Source organism: Musa acuminata, chromosome BXJ2-6 (genome assembly GCF_036884655.1).
Source record: "Musa acuminata AAA Group cultivar baxijiao chromosome BXJ2-6, Cavendish_Baxijiao_AAA, whole genome shotgun sequence".
Taxonomy (NCBI): domain Eukaryota; kingdom Viridiplantae; phylum Streptophyta; class Magnoliopsida; order Zingiberales; family Musaceae; genus Musa; species Musa acuminata.
This window is the reverse complement of record NC_088343.1, coordinates 38,180,305-38,199,966: the sequence shown is the minus strand read 5'-3', so window position 1 is coordinate 38,199,966 and position 19,662 is coordinate 38,180,305. Positions and strand designations below refer to the sequence as shown.

At 38.8% G+C, this 19,662-nt stretch overlaps 2 protein-coding genes across 3 annotated transcripts; both read right to left on the bottom strand.

Moving 5' to 3' along the window:
• Nucleotides 1-2,739: 2,739 nt before the first annotated feature.
• LOC135580877 (14-3-3-like protein C) lies at nucleotides 2,740-7,297 on the bottom strand. 2 transcript variants are annotated; one of them, XR_010488029.1, is made up of 8 exons: nucleotides 7,124-7,297; nucleotides 6,709-7,015; nucleotides 6,537-6,624; nucleotides 5,296-5,405; nucleotides 5,056-5,204; nucleotides 3,260-3,312; nucleotides 3,058-3,191; nucleotides 2,740-2,914 (listed from the first exon to the last, which is right to left on the bottom strand). XR_010488029.1 is itself a non-coding variant. In XM_065114009.1 (7 exons), exons 1-7 carry the CDS (start codon nucleotides 7,194-7,196, stop codon nucleotides 2,912-2,914), a joined length of 783 nt encoding a protein of 260 aa, XP_064970081.1. In that variant the 5' UTR covers nucleotides 7,197-7,297; the 3' UTR covers nucleotides 2,740-2,911. The 2 variants fall into 2 exon arrangements, 1 of the variants encoding a protein (XP_064970081.1); XM_065114009.1 differs by lacking the exon at nucleotides 3,058-3,191.
• A 629-nt stretch (nucleotides 7,298-7,926) lies between these two features.
• Nucleotides 7,927-14,341, bottom strand: LOC135615472 (phosphoenolpyruvate carboxylase 2-like). The gene is made up of 10 exons (XM_065114007.1): nucleotides 13,970-14,341; nucleotides 13,071-13,462; nucleotides 12,421-12,505; nucleotides 12,056-12,278; nucleotides 11,712-11,815; nucleotides 11,522-11,609; nucleotides 10,772-10,926; nucleotides 9,430-10,428; nucleotides 8,564-8,950; nucleotides 7,927-8,419 (listed from the first exon to the last, which is right to left on the bottom strand). The coding sequence occupies exons 1-10, from the start codon at nucleotides 14,129-14,131 to the stop codon at nucleotides 8,123-8,125; spliced, it is 2,892 nt and encodes a 963-aa protein (XP_064970079.1). The 5' UTR covers nucleotides 14,132-14,341; the 3' UTR covers nucleotides 7,927-8,122.
• Between the last annotated feature and the right edge of the window lie 5,321 nt (nucleotides 14,342-19,662).

Genomic DNA, 19,662 nt, shown 5'->3' with positions numbered 1-19,662 from the left:
GATTATTCTGTTAATACAAGTATCCTCCTTTAATACGATATTAAATTATCAATCATGTATTATTAAGATGTCAATAGTCTGTCATGTATCATTTCCCCTTATCACTTCTCATGCTTTGGCACATGAAGTAGTGGTGGGATACAATGTGATCTTTCGAGATATCAACCCAAGAGAGTTTGCAACTAATGTAATTTTGTTTGGGTTACTTAAGTAGCGATATAAAGTGATTTGATTGAGCTATCGTTAAAGGTAGTATTTTGAATCATTTCGATCGTATTGTTGTCGAATGTAGCACTTTGGATCGTTTCAATTGTGCTATTATCAAATATAACACCTTGGCTCGATTTGATAAAGGAGTCATTGAATGTAGCACTTCATGTTGTTCCGATCATGTTATTATTGAATGTAGCACTTTAAGTCGTTTTCGGTTATATTTTTGCTAAAAGTAGTGCTTCGTATCATTTCAATCATGTTATCGTTAAAGATAATACTTCGGGTCGATTTGGTTGTATTATCATCGAAAGTAGTGCTTTAGGTCGTTTCAATTGTATTGTTGATGAAGATAGCACTTTAGGTCATTTCAATCGTATTATTATCAAAGATAGCACTTTGTGCCATTTTGACTATATTGTTGTCACATATAATGATTTGAATCATTTTAATTATATTATTATCAAAAATAGCACTTTAAGTTATTTTAGTCATGTTATCGTCAAAAATAACATCTCTTAAGGGAGTTGGCTTATTGGGCATGGTCCTCCTACTATGCATGCCTCATGGTCTTTATTGTTTGTAGAGAGCGATTCATGATAATTTTGCTAAGGGGTCTGACCGTCTTATGTGAACTACCTCTGGTGCCTCAACGTTCGATAAACATATCATATGTAAAGTTATACCAAGGGAGGCCTGGCTCATAATATGTCATAACCATGAGTTAGATTTCACGTATGTAACTCAATTGAGGAACTCCATATAGTGATGCATCAGATGATTAGAGATCCAGAATGATTATAACTTCTATGATGAATAATCTTTGATCAATAGGAGGTTATCACCTCCTTAATCGTGATGGATTATTGGATAACCGAAGGGTTTGATAATTGGTAGCCAAAGGGTCACTCGAGCCTATAAATTGGATTCTCCCTTCTCTTTCTCTCCATACTTTTAAGCACATTCAAAGCATTCTTTAGATTTTAGAACTTTCTCAAAAACTGAGGTCTAAGATAGTCTTCTAGCTCAGCTTCTTCCTTCTTCACTTTAAGATCTAACTCAGGTGAGTCATCAATGCCATTACCTCGATATCGATAGAGCAAACTTCTTCCTTTGAAGGGGTCGATGTTGCTATCATAAGATAGGTTGTTCCTCCAAGATCGAATGCCTCTAGTAGTGAGATCCCACAGTCTTTGATAGGATCGTTCAACTTTGACTTGTGCATTCAAGGACTTGGAAGAAATTAGGAACACTTTTTACATTCCAACTAAGTTCAAGCTTATTATTGCTCGATTAGTGATCGACCTACACATCGAATCAACATCTCTACACATAAACTGATGTATTAGAGGATGAGCTCTAATTCCTCCTCCAGTGGCCTTTGTTGGGGAATGTTAAAAGGATTGGTATTTCCTTGACAATGCTCTTGTTGTATTTGTGTTTTAACATTTGCTTCATCAGTTCATTATACTTTTTAAGTCCAAAATGATTGAAAAGTCAAAGTGGTATCGAGCCTCAATAAGGACTTAAAAGAAAAGTTCTTTTATATCATTACAAGAAAAGGTTGACCCCTAAGCTTACCTTGGGCTGCCCAGAAGTTATGTTTGTCAATGCATCCTCCAAAAAGGCACAAGTTCGACAAGGAGCAATTAATTGCTCATGCTCTCTCTAAGTCCACTATGATCCAACAAATAAGCAAGTAGTGACTTGTTGAAGCGGGGCTAAGTCTTGAAGCAGGGGGTTGGTAGTAGGGCTTAGCAGATAAGTGAGCAGTCTGATTCGTTGAAGTAGGACTAAATTTTGAAGTAAGGAGTTGGTGTTCGAGCTTTTCCCCTAGAAGCTTTTGGGATCTGCTATTGATCTAAGTGGATCTGACCCTTGTGCCTTATGTTTTGCAGATATGAACTTTCATGGTAATATGCTTATGATCGTCTCAAAGCATGGGGAAGAAAAAGTGTGTCAACTCCTTCTAATCCGAGAGGAGAGAGGTGAGCGAGCACAAGAGGTTGAGTAAGATTAGTTCTATATTAATGATTTTATCTAAGATCGTTTCCTTTTTATTGATTTTAATATATTAAAAATTTACTATATATAATTTGTAATTGTATATATTTCGAAAATATTTTTGAATTAAACATGGAACATCTGAAAATCAAGAAAAATTAGAAGACAAAAATATATGTTTTATGTGGACCTAATACACTTCATGTACAACCTTACACTAGAAAAGAGGAGTCTCTATTCGGAGCCCCTACTCCAAATGGGTTAAGAATCCATAGCAGAATGAGTGAAGGAGATGACGTCTGTCCTACGCCAACAGCAGCTCATAATTGGTCATACTCTAAACATCTCAACGCGCTTTCCATATCCCTTGTTGTGAAAGCAAGGCAACGGATCCTCCACAACTGCCCTTGCAGTCACATTTTGATCGATAAGAGTAACCGAAAGAAGGGTCAAGAAAACCTCGAGGAATTAGTGCAACTTTCAAGGAAAGGCCACACTAGTACGCATGCCAGAATCCAAAAGAGATGCACAAGCCACAGGATTTTCAATTTCCAAGTTGGGATAAATTTCTCAAATTAAGTTCAATTAAAAGAGAACAGGAACAGGAACCAATAACAGATAATTTAAAAACCAGAACCATTGATACTGAAACGACAAGGACATCATCTGAATAGTCATCCACCAGGTTCCATCTTCTTCACTGCAAAAAAAAATTCCAACATCCGAAAGTTAGATTTCATGTCATGCCATTAATTACGATAATATAAAAACATGTTGCGGAAATTATTTAGTACAATGGTGTCTGGCAGACACCACTGGGTTGTATTTATGGGGAACATGGACCTTAGAATCCACTGCTAGTGGATCCTGTATGATGCCCAATGTCCAAAGTACAAGGATACACTTGGATCCGATTCAAGTTGATCGTTCTTAACATGGACATAGATGACGTCTATTCCATCTCATGCTGAAGGTTCCTGCTTTTGCAACAACTCAAGAGTGAATTGGATCAGTATCTTAATTGAGTTCAAATATATAAACCAACCTCTGCATCTTCAACTGCACCAGGCTTCCCATTACTCTCCTTGATAGCATCATCTGTTGAGAATTGGGGTAAAAACATTATAGAGCATTTTAGACTCAAATGGATGAAACCCATCAAAGATCAAACAAATGCTGATGCAAAACTTGAAATAATCATTTTGGTATTTAATATACAAAAAATTCAAGATCAAAGATGAGCTTTTACTGCAATAATGAAAAGCTTTTACATGAAGATGAAAAAAAGTTGCATCAAGAGTTTAGATTATTTGTGCTGCCTAGGAATGCCTCGTAGACATAACATGCCATGAAACTCATACCAAGAAATCCTGTGTCCAATATAACAAACAATTATTGTGGTTCAGGAGTCAATACGCTTAACGTAAAAGATGTAAAAGGTTTCTTTTCATACCTTTTCTTTAAATTTATACAGGCATAGCATAGATCCTAAAGGAAGAAGCATCATTAAAATGGAAATGCTACGCCTTCGTTATATATGTAGTTCTGGTTGATGATATTACATATTTGCAGTATTTGTTATTCCACCTCCAGAGAACATCAAGCAAATGAACTGATCATCCAAGACCTTGTTATTAACTTACAGGGTAGTGGATAGCATGAAACATCCAGAAAAGGAAGATCAGATCACAGTTACACAGAGAAAGAGCATATCTCATCAAAAGAGGGACAGTTAACATATATTTTCTTAGGAGAAAACATGGGAGAAAAATCCAGCCTTCCCTTATCAGCCACATATTCATTATTTTGAGATGAACAAGAAAGGAAAGCTCTGAAATAGTTAATTCAACTGTAAATTCATTATTTCTTTCTTCTTGATGGTTCATATGAGTTAACCAAGTTGGAGTCTTCTAGAATGTCATAATCATGATAAATTAATTAAAAATCTTGAGTTTGCTGGTCAAATGGCATTAACTATCCTGCTGATTATTTCGTCCTAGTCCTCCCTCCCTCTGATCTGCTTTCCATGGCCTTTGCTCTCTACATGTTGCCCTATGTCATGTTATGACTACAACGACTATGACCCTAAACGATGCAGAAAATCAAATAAAGTATGTTGAGACTTAAAAGGCCCGCTTCCATGAACCATAGATCAACTCCTCTTAAGTAGAATAGAAGGTCCCTTTCATGCATCAGTATATAGTTTGAATAAATCCTTAAAAGAACACACACCAGAAGGCTTGAAAGTTCAATGCAAGCACCGGACATTGTTTTAGAATGTAAATCTCTTAAAAAGAAAGAGTAGGGTCCGAATTTCAAAAGTCAAACAAATAACAACAGTACTCCATATATAATGATTTCCACACCAGAATATAATGATTTGAAACCAATGCTTTTAGAATGATATGTTAATATCATTTGATGCTTAAGGACAGAAATAGAAAGTTATGATGACTTGAACCTATATCAAGTTTTTACATGCCTAGTAGAAATTTTTACCTAGAATGCAAATAGTTGAGCAACTAGCAACAGCCAAACATACCAACATGTTCTTGAGCCACAAAGTTAAGAGATGCTGAATCCAAGAAGCATATTTTGGCCATAAAGGACAAATGCAAAACAGTATACCAATACCTTTTATAGTTTATGTTGAAAGATACGAAAGACATCAAAATAAAACTCTGGAAATAGCGGTGATACTACTAGTCTAGTAAAAATCTATACATATACATGTAGCTTTGCTTCCAAATATGGCACAACAATAATCTAAAGAAAGCTAATCAGGAAAGCATTCTCTCTCAGATATCAGAAAATTTTCCTTTGCATTAGGTTTATTATTACCTCCATCATCTGGGATGTCAGAAGTCCATAGGGTAAGGTTATCCCTCAACAGTTGCATGATCAAAGTACTGTCCTTATATGATTCTTCACTCAGTGTGTCAAGCTCAGAAATAGCTTCATCAAAAGATTGTTTTGCAAGGTGGCAAGCCCTGAGTATAGACAAGTTCTTTAGAAAGGAGGAGAAAATCTCAGAAAATGGACATACATCTGATTCACTGTATAGTAGAATGTATGCCATACCGTTCAGGTGAATTCATGATCTCATAATAAAATACAGAGAAATTCAATGCTAATCCCAATCGAATTGGATGAGTAGGAGGCAGATCAGCCTCAGCTGTACTCGTAGCTGCCTGCAAACACATAGAGCTAATACTTCAGTAAAAAGAAGCAAGCATATTAGAGCAACATCAAATTCACTGGAGATAGCAATGTTAATCCAAGAAGTCCACGAAACATGAAAACATTTTCTCCTGAAAATCAAGAAGCAAAGACTACACATCAAACAAGACTGCAAAAAGCATGATCCGCAAACATCCTAAGTGCAATTCAAGAATCACAAAGCCACTTTATAGATGGGGTGGTCGTATTTACAAATGTACTGTGCAAACTATAACATAAAACAGATAAACCTCCAGCAGCTAAAAATTGCCAATATGAGCTTGAGTCGAAACCAAGTGACTGTTTTAACTACAGATCAATTATCAAATTTGAAGCTCACAAAATTTGCACTGTGCTACTTAGCTACATAAAAGGGACAGGTACCTAGTTCCTACAATTTCTGGTCTGCCTCGGCCAGCTCGCCACAGAAATGAACATGAATTACATTTAAGACTAAGTTGCAAATCCAAAAGCAAAATTGAGCATCTCCAAATGACTTGTATACAACAAAATATGCAAGCTTCAGTTCCTTGAGTACAAGAAATATAAAAAATAGTCATGCGCTTCTGAAAATACATGAAATATTACTGTATCCATCAACTACTGAAAGAGATTATCACCAAGTAATCAGCTACTAATCCCTCGGGTAACATGAAAATCGTCAGACATCAATAGATAACAGGAAGAAGTGATTACAATGAAACCATTGAAACTAGTGGCATTCTGGAACACTCAGTCTCCACAAGAAAACAAAATAAATGTGAACTTTAATGAAAGAAATGGGACAAAAGAATAGGTTCATGATTAAACTAGCGTGGCATTGCTGCTCATGATTAAACTATTTTTTAACAGTAATGCCGATAGCAATCTAACTAGTAAAGAAAGCTTCTATAACTGTAAATACGAACGTACAAGAAAAATTTTCTAGATATCATAAATTATTCCAGTAACATATTCTGCTAAAACATTTTTAAAAAAACAAGTAATAGCAACAAATTTCAATGAAAATAGAGATTTAAACGGCTCTGCAGAAAGCCCATTGAAGGTAAAGCCAAAATACATAAGATTCAAATGTGGGAAAGAGAAGAAACCAGATTTTCAACCTGATAAGCTTTAAGAGAATGCTCTGCAGCTTCTTTTTTCTCATCGCCAAACTTGAACTCAGCCAGGTAACGATAGTAATCGGCCTTCCTGTAATCAAACATAACACACCTTCACACCCCAAAAACAGAAACATCCATGGCACAGCATCAGATGATTTCAGATATGACCCACATCTTGTAGTAGAAGACAGAGGATTCCCCGGCCGATGAAGAGCGGATGAGATGCTCGTCGATCAGGGCAATAATATCGGTGCAGATGTTCGAGAGCTCCGACTCCACCTTCTGGCAGTACTCCTTGATGCTCTTGACATGGTGATCGTTCCCCTTCGCCTCCTCCTTCTGCTCGATCGAAGACAGGATCCTCCACGAAGCCCTCCTAGCGCCGACCACGTTCTTGTAGCCCACCGAGAGCAGGTTCCGCTCCTCCACGGTGAGTTCCACGTCAAGCTTCGCGACCTTCTTCATCGCATCCACCATCTCTGCAGCGAACGACACGGATCGGATCGAGAGGCGGGCGGCAAAAGCCCTGATCTAGGGAAGAGATGGAAACCCTAGGCTTCGAGATCGGAGGGGAAGCAAACACCAACCGTCGTAGCGCTCGGCTTGCTCCGCGAGCTTGGCGACGTACACGAAGTTCTCGCGCTCCTTCTGCGACGCCATTGCCGATCCACTCCGAGCGCGTCGCCTCGATCTCTCCCTCCTGGTTCGGTTTCGAGGAAGAAACAAGAGAATAGTTGGAAGGGATGGTTAAAAAATAGGGAGGGATGGGTACGGTCGTGGAGCTATTTATGGCCATTGGGGATTGACCGTGGGACGGGATTGGAATAGGAAGTGCGCGCGAACGCATAGGCTTCGGATGGGTGGGTGGATGGACGGAGGGAGGGAGGGAGCGTGTAGAACCCACACGGATTCGCTGAATCAAATCCCGTGCTGTCGATACGTCTATATACATTCCTATTCATCTTATTCGATGAGCGAACATGATTACAGATGCGCATCACACAACTGCAAATCGTATGTGTTATAATACTTTTTATGTATTAACTATTTGTCAATGATATTTTCATCAGGCGTGATTCATTTCTTCAACGAACACAGTTTTATTCACTTCGTTAATGTACATAACTAAACAATTAAAACATATTTTATCACATAAATTATCAATTTTCTCCTAATGGCTATTAAATTTCTAAAATTACAAATTAAAAAGGATCGAAGCGGTATTTTCATTGTCATTTGCTTCTTCGATTGACTTGCATGACTCGAAGAAAATGCCGCTTCTTCGACTAACTTGCGCATGCAAAATATAATCGTCCCTACGATACAACCTCACTGAGAAATCCATAAATGGTATCATCCTGACCAAAAGTGCAAATAGAACTGTAAACACTGGAAACATAAACTTTGCCATCATCTTATTGTAGGAGGCTTATTGCTTGCTAATTATGACAAGTATCAAAGCTGAAATTGTTCCTGTCAATTACGCTAATCTTCAAAAGACTGAAGAAAACAGCATGACAAAAATTGATCACATAATATGATTGTTTTCTGCAATTCCTTATTGATATGGTACCCGAATGCATAATTTAACCGGTGTTCTGCAGTCCAGCGGCAATGCCCTTCATGGTCAAAATGAGAGTGTCCTCCAATCCAGGGGCGTACTCGCTGCTCGGATTGAGCTTCACTAGTTCTGCAGCTGGCTTGCTGGATTCCACTATCTCCTTGGAGAGATGAGGTCTGACATTAACATGGTAGGAAGGGTCCCTGATCCTCTTCAAAGTGTAAGCTTGGCAGGCATTCAGAGTTGTAATGTAAGCATCACGCAGGCGTAGTCTCTGCTTCAGATATGGATCCCCTTCTAAGAGATCTTTGTGACCAGCAACCTACAAAAAAAGAACCATTGTTGCCATTTGATAACTGGAACAAGTGCTAAAAAAATTGAGCGAATAACATTTCATGTTTTGGATTTGCACTTTTTGTAGTATTAACCCAAATTGGAGTTACAAAAATTGTCGTGAAGAATCTACCTGAAGAAGAAGATGCTTTGTCTCTTCATAGTTGGCTCTGAGTTGCTCCCCAAATTTCCACAAATCTTGGGAAACCAACAGTTTGTCATATAAAGCAGCTATGCCAGGATCTCCCTTAGCAAAGACCATCTCAACCAGATCAATTGTGACCCTAAAAAAGGGCCACTCATTGTACATCTCTTGAAGAGTATGAAGATTCTTGATATCTTTCTGTATAACATGCTTAAATGCTGCACCAAAACCAAGCCACACTGGTAGGTGAAACCGTGTTTGTGTCCACGCAAAAATCCAGGGAATTGCACGTAATGATTCGATGCCCCCACTGGGCTTTCGTTTTGATGGCCTGCTACCAATGTTCATCCTACCATACTCCAGCTCGGGTGTAGCCTGTAAAACATTACGACATTGCATATATGAATAGGGGAAGGAACTAAAAACAAGATATGTATTTGTGGATGTTTTGCATATATGATTCGATGGATGTTCAATGAGTCAAGATACATGAAAAATGCAAAAGTTATTTGCTCACCAAAATATGTACAGGGATGTTAATCTAAATCTTTTGAACAGCACACAGCTATTTTTTGAATTTCCATAATGTTCATCAAATCTAAGTATGTTATACACCAAAAGAACCGCTTATGATCGTTCGTGTTTGTCGAAGATTTTGATGTTATCATGCTCAGCAGCTTAGTTTTCTCTATGGGGCTCCCATAGCTAAATTTAAATTGATAGATTTCTCATAGTTATCCAAGTATCAAAACCACTAACACAATGGTCACCTTCAATGATGTACAACACATGCTAACAACAGGCTCAATGAACTATTTTAAGGTATGCTATCATTAAAGTGATCGATTACTTACCAGGCGGAAGTATTCGACAAAACGTGGTTCCTGGAAGACAATGGATCGATATTCCTTGGTAGCCACAACAGCCATTTCATCCATCAATGCACGCCATTCTGGCTTTGGGGAAATAGGGGGGTGCATTCCATGTTCAAGAGTAGCAGCTGTGAAACGTTGGAGTGTCCGGAAGCACAAATGCTCTTCGCCAAAAGATTGCTCAATGACTTCTCCTTGAACTGTAACTCGAAGAGATCCATGGATCGTGTCTGGTGGCTGAGATAGTATAGCAAGATGAGTAGGACCACCACCTCTTCCGACAGTTCCCCCTCGCCCATGAAACATCGTCAATTTCACTCCATAATCCTTCGCAACCTTTATGAGCTCCTCTTGAGCTTTATATAACTGCCAAGCTGCAGAAAATCGGCCAGCATCCTTCCCTGAATCCGAATATCCAATCATGACTTCCTGCTTCCCATTAATCCTGTTCCTGTACCATTCTATCGAGAAAAGTCGGGATAAAGCTGCAGGGGCAGCCTCCAGATCTGCAAGTTTTTCAAACAAAGGGACTACTCTCAATGGCTCTTTCACATGGCACTCACGCTGCAACAACTCAACAGCCAAAACATCTGAAGGAGCAGTAGCCATTGATATGATGTAAGCCCCAAAGTTGTCAGAAGGAAGTTCTGCTATGACATGGAAAGTATCCAAAACATCAGCAATTTCATCTGTCTTGGGTAGGTCAGGACCAAACAAAGGGCGTTTTCCATTAAGTTCAGACAACAGCCATTCCTGGCGTTGCTTCTCAGGCCAGTCACGGTAGGATCCAATTCCCAGATGTTTGGTAATAGCATCAACGACATCAGTATGCCTGTCAGATTCTTGCCTAATATCAAGTCTGACAAGCGACAGGCCAAAGGTTGACACTTGGCGCAAAAAGTCAAGAAGGCTTCCATCAGCAATCGGTCTATCACCAGAGTCACAGAGTGATCGGTAGCAGAGTTCAAGAGGCTCCAAAAACTGCAGGAAGACCAATGCAAAATTTAAAACAGAACAGCAAATTGGAAGGAATCAAACACCAAACTGAACACATTGGCAAGTTCTTTGGCTATTAATTTCTCGGTTGTACAAATGTGTGACACAACAGTTCTTCAAAAAGTATGTGATACGAAAGAACACTCATTAAGCATAGCGTAAGTGCAGTAATACATTACTCCTTTCAGCCATTCAGACTATTTGTTATCCACCACGTATGTGGAACACCACCTACCCAGATAGATGCAGCTCTAGATACATTTTGGAAGCTAGAAATACTGGTACAACTCTATTTTAGCTACCATTAAATACAAATACAACATGGTACCTGTTCAATATTCGTGAAAGTTGCTTCTTCAGGGATGTCAGAATATCCATTTGAAAGTAAATGGCGTGAGCGCTCACGTGTGTTGTATAATTTATCTCTCACATCACTGAGAATAACACGATATGGCTCATTTGGAGGTACTTGCTTCCAGAACTCTGTCACAAAAAAAAAGAGTAATGCATACATTAACGTCCATAATGATGTTACATTCATCAAGACACTTGTTCTAATATAGTACATAACAGATAAGATCAATGTACAGAATCAAGGAAAGAAATGTCAATGGACTTTACAACCACTAAGAACAGCAAAGCAATGCAACAGTTTGTCATTTTACCACCAAATGTGCAGCATAATTACACATACTACTACAAACGAAAACCAGCCTTTCAGTAAGATACAATAACAACAGCAGACAATTTGTCTGACGCACAGGCATAGGAGAACAAAGAGAACAAGATCTCTGGCAGATGGCGAAGGAATCCAGGAGAAGTCTTTGGCAGGGAGATCAAGGACACCACACTCGAAACAAAATTCCCAGGCTAAATAGCCTTAAGCAGATACATGAAGTTTAATGCCTTTCAAGTGTTTGAATTGTCCTAACAAAAATGAGAATATCAAGATGCACTGAAGTATACAAACTAAATGTCAAGCAAAATAAGCTAAGAACATGGCTGCAAGGAAATACAAACTATGCTTGTAAAAATCATATGACTAACATAAAACAAAGTGAATATATCTTTCTAGTACCTATATAGTGTTTTGCATCTTTTTTGGAGGAACGGTCTAGTACATCTGCTCGTATCCGGAGTTCAGCATTGCAGCGCCACATAGACAGCTATAAGAAAAATACCAACCAACAATATATGTCATAAATATCTTGCACTCGGAAAAGATCAAAGGAAGTTTCAGATATCCCACAACAAGAAAGTTTTAGTACCTCGAACATCAGATCCTCGATCTGTGAGTAGTACAAGTTTGCAGCCATCATTCTAGCCAACAAACATACATCTCTAGTTACTTCTGGAGTAACTCTAGGATTGCCTATATGCATAAAAAAAAAATTGTAAGGACAACAAATACGTAGCATACAGCATAAATTCATCGATTATTTTCTAGATGTGTGCAAAAAAATATGTTAATTTGACTACTGATTCTGAATTATCTCACACTCAAGAGAAGTATCCCTTTCTCCTGACATAATTATGTACAAAACTTAGTCTTAGACAAGTAATCATAAGCCAAATGTAGGACTCGTCTAGAAATCAGGGAGATGAATCATACCGTCACGATCCCCACCCATCCAAGAAGAAAACTGAATAAGAGGGGCATTATAAGGCACACGTTCATTTATCCCAATGTTCTTCAGTGCTGTATCAACACGACGTAAGAATTTAGGGACACCCTTCCATATAGTTTCATGGAAATAGCTCATCCCAGCCCGCATTTCATCTTGAGGAGTTGGAGGAGTTCTTCGGATTTCATCAGTTCTGAAGGCAGCTTGAATCTACATAAAATATCAAACCAATCAATAAGAAGAAGTGTGAATACATAAGAGGACTTAAAGGGGCTTGATACTAGAATGTAGCTTCAGGCTCAAGGAAAATTTACAAGGATCTACTGATTAAGTGCATGTTAAAAATAATTACCTCTCTCTGAAGCGACTCATCAAGCTCCTGCTTGTCGTCAGGAGTAATATCTTTGGCATACAACTGAGTCAAACAATTCCTTATCCTGAACCAAACATCCAGCACATGTAAGAAACCAGGTATCGTATGTTTAGAATATGCTGACTCCTTATCATACAACTTCCCTTCATTGGTACACAAGTAGGATACAGTGAATGGTACAAGGAGGCATTTCTAAGACTTCCAAAGATACATCGGTCATATCTCTGCATCTTAGATGCATTGTGAAGATTAAAACATGAGTATGGTATACTTGCAGATAAATTTGTTGAGTAAAAACTTCTTGGATACTAGAAATTTACACATGCTGGACGATTAAAACAAATGTTGTCCAGTTATAACTGCAATAGAATGTTTAAAAAAGAAACAAACTATGCCAGAAAATTTCGCGCCGTTGATGAAGCTAAGATATCATCATGAGATGTACAAGAATAGGTTGATATAAGAAAATAGTACAAAAAAGAAAATGTTAAGACATCATTTTCAGATGTTTCAACCAACAATGGGCTAGGTCAAGCGATGCTTCCATGACGGCTAATTGAACATGAGTTCAAAAGTGTATCTTCAAAAAGCATTTTGGCAAATAGGTTACTGTCAATAATTTAACAAACCTTCCATGCTTCTGAAGCAAGGATCTTCTGACTGACTGAGTTGGATGTGCAGTGAAAACAAGATCAATTGTCTGGTTCTTCAGAGCATCAAAAACTTCTTCTTTGGACTTCTTCAGCTGTGCAACAAGACGCTTAAGTGTTTCTTCTATGTCCGATTCAGTAATTGCAGAATTTTCATCAGCAAAATCTCCTTTTTTTAGCTTGATCCGTCTTCGATAGGCAATCTGCACCTCCTCAGCCAAGTTGGCCAAGTTAAGCATGTGTGAGAATGACTTGGAGACCACGATTGTGTCACCTGGATCCAAACTAGTCAGAACATTCCCCAGTTCCTCTAGCTTCTCAGGTTCATGATTGCCTTCATATTCTGCAGATAGCTCATATAATTCTTGAACCTAACATTGTAAACACAGCCCACAATAAATCAACTAGCTCTATCAGGATTCAAGAAAGACAATATCAAATGATCAGATCAAAGAGTGAAATTGAAAGAAAACAAATGTCTAGAAAAAAGTATAAAAAATCACGTAAAACGCTTCATTTTCGTGCTAATAATTACTTAAAGAGTCACAATGATGTCATCGGAATTGGCATTAGCATTTTCCCGACACCAGTCAGACAAATCTTAGATCAGTCTATACAAGATAGTATAAGTCGTTAAATTCAAATACAAAATCATTCAATACCTAGAATGACATCTCCACAACCATTTAGCGGAGACTGAAACAATGAACAAGATCCAATTCTTTACCAAGTATTAGTCATCACCCACTTCAACCGACCAATAGATCAGATCTTTGAAAATCCAATTTATTTATAATTTTTCAACCTCATGCAATAGAACGTGCCATGAAAATCATAATCATAAAAAGGATAAGGTACGAAGAACAGAGTTCGAATACCGTTTCTCTGATCTCCTCGCCGTGGAGATCCTGAAGGATGTCGAGGAACCGATCCAAGAGGAGGGCATCATACTCGATCAGCTTGTCGTCCTCGGATACCTTCCCGGGGGCAAGAAGCCTCATGTGGGCATCAATGGATGCCATCTTTTCCAAGCGAGACATTTCCACTACCGATCTACCAAAACCCCTTCTCCCTCTGAGTCAAAATATATATGAATAGATTTATAGATGATCTCTAAACCAACAAGGCGAGGAGTACGAGAAAGCCGCCTCCAAGCCCCAGATCACTTCTCTAGATGAGGAGCGAGAAGCCCGTGAAGGAAGAGAGAGAGAGAGGAAATGGGAAAAGGAAGCTGACGGCAGTATACTGGGGCGTTGGGGGTGGGGGGTGGGGTTGTATTTATAGAGAGCAACCACTTATTTCCTTTTTTTTTCTCCTTTGGCATCTTTCCACGGGCAAACCCTACGCGCGTCCTTTACGAGGTGATCGGGACCCAGATGCCAGTTCCAAGCTCGGTGCGGTAGGGGAAGAGGCTCGATACTTGGCCCCGTTCAAGGTTCACCGGGTTGGCACGATTATGTCGGAATCATAGAGACGCCCGGCAAGCAACACGACACTAACAACTACTTTGGGTGGAAACACGATTCCTGTTGTGTGGTGGGGCCGGCGGATTCCATACACGGAGCATGGAGGCAGGTGGCATGAACTGATGGGGTGAGGGGGAGGGGGAATATGCCATGGAAGATGCCGTTTGCGCAACGTGGGCATCCCTTTCGGCCACGGCGTTATTTGGTACGCACTGACGTACGTTTCCCGGCTTATGGGAATGGAAGACGTCGTGGGCCCCAGAAGCGACAGATACACGTTGACAGGCCCCATGTGCCGATGACTTATTTTGGGCAAGTGAAACGAGTATAAAAAGAGTACGGCACCAAGTCGGGCCCACTATGGTTGACCATTGGATGTGACTGTGTGGCCCGCATACATGTCTAAGCAAGACGGAAAAAAAGCCCAGTTTATTTTCTTTCAGAGATTAAAAAATATATTTATTTATTTTTATGGGTTAAAAATATATATTTAATGTATGAGATTTATAATATGTATTATTTATTGTTGGGGAAGTGAAGGTTTCGAAGCCAAAAAAATTTCTCAAAAACCAATAACCAAATAATAAATTAAAATTTTACTTATTGATAAAGAATATATTTTTATATGTCATTCGAAGTTTAGGTCTACTGTGATTGTACGTAATGCTTTGACCATTTGGATGGTTTTTTATAGATTTTTTATTATCACCGTGATAATTTAGTTCGTACAAGACTACACAGTTTCTTTCTTGATGTATGCTAACCACCATGAATGGAGTGGTCGTGTATGCTGATGGTGGATAGCATGCGCTCCTATCATTCATATGGGACTATGATAAGCTCTCGTAACGTTTAATTATTTATTGCTAAGCTATCATTAGCGCATGATGACGACATTATATTCATGTTTGATTTTTTTTTTTCTTTTGGGTAAGATTAGAATATGTTATGAAAAAATATCGTTGGTATCCTAATCAGTCCGATATGATTTGGACTCGTATATGTAGAATTATTCGAGGTGCCTCTGAAATGAAAACGTCGAGCTCTCAAGGTGTCACCTACATTAAGACTGAGATAAAAAAAGGTTTCTTGACTTGATCACTTCGATGTCCAAGTTAGTAAAATGATATACATGAGTATAGATATGAGTTATCAAAAAAATGATTTTTCTTTTCCCTTATATTGAAGATGAACTTTAATACATAGTCGGATAAATTATTTTATAAAATATTTTACAATGAGGCAGCCTTTAATTGCCTCTAACAATCTTCCCTTAATCTTTTATCCATAAGGGCAATAGCTTGTAATCACTTATCTTGAGCCCTTGTACATGTGGCAAATAAGCGGAAGGTGGCCTATGTCTTCTCATTCCATTTTGAACACCACATGAAAATCATGTATCGGGTGAAGACTAGCTAACGATACTCTCTCTATCATTTGCCTCTCTCCAAGGCAGGGGGCTCTTATAAGAGAAATCTGAAGTTCGACGTTTAATTTATCCGATACATTAAGCTCATGTCTTTTTTATTGATTCTCCGATTCTATGCATTAGACAAACACTAATATGATCGAGGGGTACCTCGACTGTACCTTGAATCGATGACTTTTGTCCCTTGGTAAGGGGTCACTCCTTGCGAATAGGCCCTCCTCAATAGTATATCAACCTTTGCTAAGATGAACTCGACCCTCCTTCAGGATGGTCAACAATGATGGAGTCAATTTCCTATCCTTCGTGGCTCGATGATAGAAAAAATGGAGGGTTGGGTGCCTAATCTCTATGTTTCGAATAGAAAATGGGGTCAAATTTCTCAACCTCTATGTCTCGGGTTGAGGTAGGGGAGGGAGGTCGAGTCTCCTGACCTCCTAGCTCAGTATGGACTGCAAGCGAGGGGTGCAATTATTGTTAGCAATGGTTCATTACCAACTAGCCCCTCCCATCATTGAGAGACCAACCTCAAGTAGAGGGGAGGTCGTTTCTTTCTAATCAGGTTGGGTTTAATCATGTTTCCCAACCATCATGCCTCAAGCAAAGGGGTGGATTGGATTTTCTAATCTCCCTAATTTAGTGAGGACTACAAGCGAGGGATGCAAGCATTACTGGCGGCTATCCATTACCGACCTACCCCACTTTTTCTGCTTGCCATCGAGATAGGCTATGAGAGGAGTCGAGGCGAGTTGTAGGTATTGCGAAAGTGGGCACTTCCCCTGTTCATCCTTGAGGGACCCATGTGGGATTTTGTGAAGCTCCTTATCATTGACCTGCTCCTCTTCTTCTATGTCGTCAAGGTGGGCTATGAGAGGAGTCGAAATAAGCTGCATGTAGTGTTAAGGTGGGCTCCTTTGCTCGTCCCCGAGGGACCCACATTAGGCAATAGATCTATAATGAGGATCATGCAAAGCTCCTCATAGCCAACCTACCCTTCCATCACCAAGGAACCCACGTCGGGCAAAGGGGGGTTGTTCGAAGCTCCCTTAACGAGTGCTAATCTTGGTGGCAATTGAGCCGAGGGCCATAATTGAGTTGATGGCATTGCCTATTGGGCTAACGTAGACAAAAGCGAAGCGATGATTTATATTATGCATATTAGTTTTTGTACTTGTGAGTGAGATTTAGGAACACCTCGATGGGGGACGATCATGTGGCTCGAGGTCATCCCTAGGGATGAGAGACTCGGGTCGTTGAATAGACATGATACAAGTCATGTCTGCATCGAGGTGAATGCACTCATGCGCGGACAGGGTGGTTGCTATCTCCCTTAGGTGAAAGTATTATGGGTCGGGGGCAATGCCTCTTCACTCGAGCATTCATTAAGATGGTTGGTAGGCGATCATTCCTATGACATCCAACCCTTCCTCTAGAGCTAAAAATATTATAAAAAAATTATTAACATCCTAATATAGTCTAGACCCATGTGCAAAAGATTGTTCGAGATGAAAACACTAAACTCCTAAGATGTCACAAAAACCGAGGTCGAGAGAGGTTTTCCGACCTGATCTATCTGGCTCTCTAACCCGAGATGAATATTTTCTTTTACTCCATCGAACAAAAATTGTCAAACTTATTCTTCTCTTTGGATCATGAATCCAATGCAGATGATAAGATTAAGTTTGATCATAAATTTGATTTGATAAAATTGATTCTATTTGACTTGTTTTTCGAGTATTATATAAGAAAAAAAATTTGATCATCAATTTAATTTAATCAAATTTGGTTTAAACATAAGAGGCCATTGAGTATTCTGACCTTAAACAAGGAACTTAGGTAAGGAAAAAACTTTTCTAAAAGTTAAAAAATATTTATTTATTATGGTCTCTTCTCCCCGTTTTGTTCATGGTCAAAGATGTCTGTATTTAATATCTTGCTTTATGTAGAAGGTTATGTCAAGGGTTTACCCTCCAACAATCAAGTTAATATGCGTATGTAAAGCTTACATATGTTCGTCTATTCAGTTTTAAGAAAAATATATCTAAAAAGATTGATCTATATTACTTCATTCTTATGCATATTAATTTAATAAGAAAATATATCACATTCATTGATATGGCATATATGATAGATGCTTCAATTTTCAACATTTTAGTTCTTTCAACAAATTATTTTAATATTTTTCTGTCATGCTTAATATCATACGTGTTAAAAAAAATATCGTTGACGTCCTTATCAACCCAATACGGCTCTAATATGTATGCATAGAGTCGTCTAAGGTAGAAAGCGTCTTCTCTCGAGATATTACTTATACGAAGATTGAAGTAGGGAGAGGTTTCTAGAGTCGATCCCTTTGACGCTTAAGTTAGTCCAGGGGTCAACTTTTGTAAGTCTATATTCTCGATTGCAATGCCCCCTACCTGAAGTTGAGGGTGTATATTTAAACATAACCTTGGAGTAATGAAATATTTCTACGAAGATTTCACGGGGGAGATGATTTGTAACAATCCCGATCTACCCCTTAGATTCCCATGAATATTCTCGTATGTATCTTATAATCATCCTAAATTACCCTTTAAATTTCTATCCGCATGGGCAAGCGGATAACAGATTGTCTGATTTTTTTTTTACTCACGGACCTTATGTGATCCTTGTGTAGCAAGCGATGAATGATTGATTATGTATTCCCTATCAATTCATGATGTACTATAGATATTAATATTTTAATATTAGAAATAAATTAATTGGCTTGACTAATTGGTTGGACATAGCAATCCTAAAAATTATCATGGCGACGATATGGATGAAAATGTGGTCAAACTTTGACTGCATCCCGTACCATCAATTTCCAGCCCAAGAAAAAGAAAAAAAGACAAAGAAAAGGAACCATAACATTATAAAAAATTCTCACTGGATATCACTTCAAAACGTGTTTCCAACTATCAGATTCTTTGCAGTCACGATAGGATATCAGAAAGCAGTGCAGTTCTTATCAAATACGTATCAGTCGGCAAAGTTACGTATCCACCACCACAGGAAGAATAAGTGCGTCTGAAAATGAAAGCTAGCCAGCAGCCTCTTGTGACCTTTAAACTGCAAGCAAGCAAGCAAGCAAGCAAGCAGGCAGGCAAGTTTGACGAAGCACCCTCTGATACGTATAGAAAATTCTTGGAACATGACACCGAGCAAGACATCCACCGATTGCACTTGTCGTACGTGAAGATAAGTCGAGAGAGAATTGCGTGCTCGTTTCAAAAACCATTGTGTGGTTATTTAATCTTCTTTCGTTTTCATTTTCCTGACATCGACAGAACACAGTTAGACATTATTAAGCTTACCTTCTGATAATACATTTGATGTCAGTAGTGACAGCGATTTATGCATCTGCTTGTGAGTGTTTATTTGCTGCCAAGGATACAGAAGCCGGTCCAATCATTCATGACCCGTGCCACTCTATAATACTTGTTATTAGAGTCACAAGGACAGCCTGTAGTAGGTCAGAAATCTATAATACTTGTCATTCATCTGCATCTGGACCTCTTGTTTCTTGGAATCTAGAAAGTGACTCCATCAAACAAACTTACTTTGCTAAGTGCATCTAAGTTTTTGCTTCTTTTTCTTGGAATCTTATATTCCAATTTATATATACCCTTCGAATGCATTTCCACACCCTCCGGTG

Bases quoted from the DNA above. Each gene is read 5' to 3' on its own strand.
- LOC135580877 (XM_065114009.1), bottom strand. From the start codon at position 7,196: ATGGCGTCGCAGAAGGAGCGCGAGAACTTCGTGTACGTCGCCAAGCTC. The intron at 5,406-6,536 runs GTTGAAAATCTG...ATGTGTTTGCAG, and splicing joins ATTCTCTTAAAGCTTATCAG to GCAGCTACGAGTACAGCTGA. The intron at 3,313-5,055 runs GTAATAATAAAC...AATTCTCAACAG, and splicing joins TGACATCCCAGATGATGGAG to ATGATGCTATCAAGGAGAGT.
- LOC135615472 (XM_065114007.1), bottom strand. From the start codon at position 14,131: ATGTCTCGCTTGGAAAAGATGGCATCCATTGATGCCCACATGAGGCTT. The intron at 12,506-13,070 runs GTTTGTTAAATT...TGTTTGGTTCAG, and splicing joins TTGCTTCAGAAGCATGGAAG to GATAAGGAATTGTTTGACTC. The intron at 11,816-12,055 runs GTATGATTCATC...TTATGCATATAG, and splicing joins GATGGGTGGGGATCGTGACG to GCAATCCTAGAGTTACTCCA.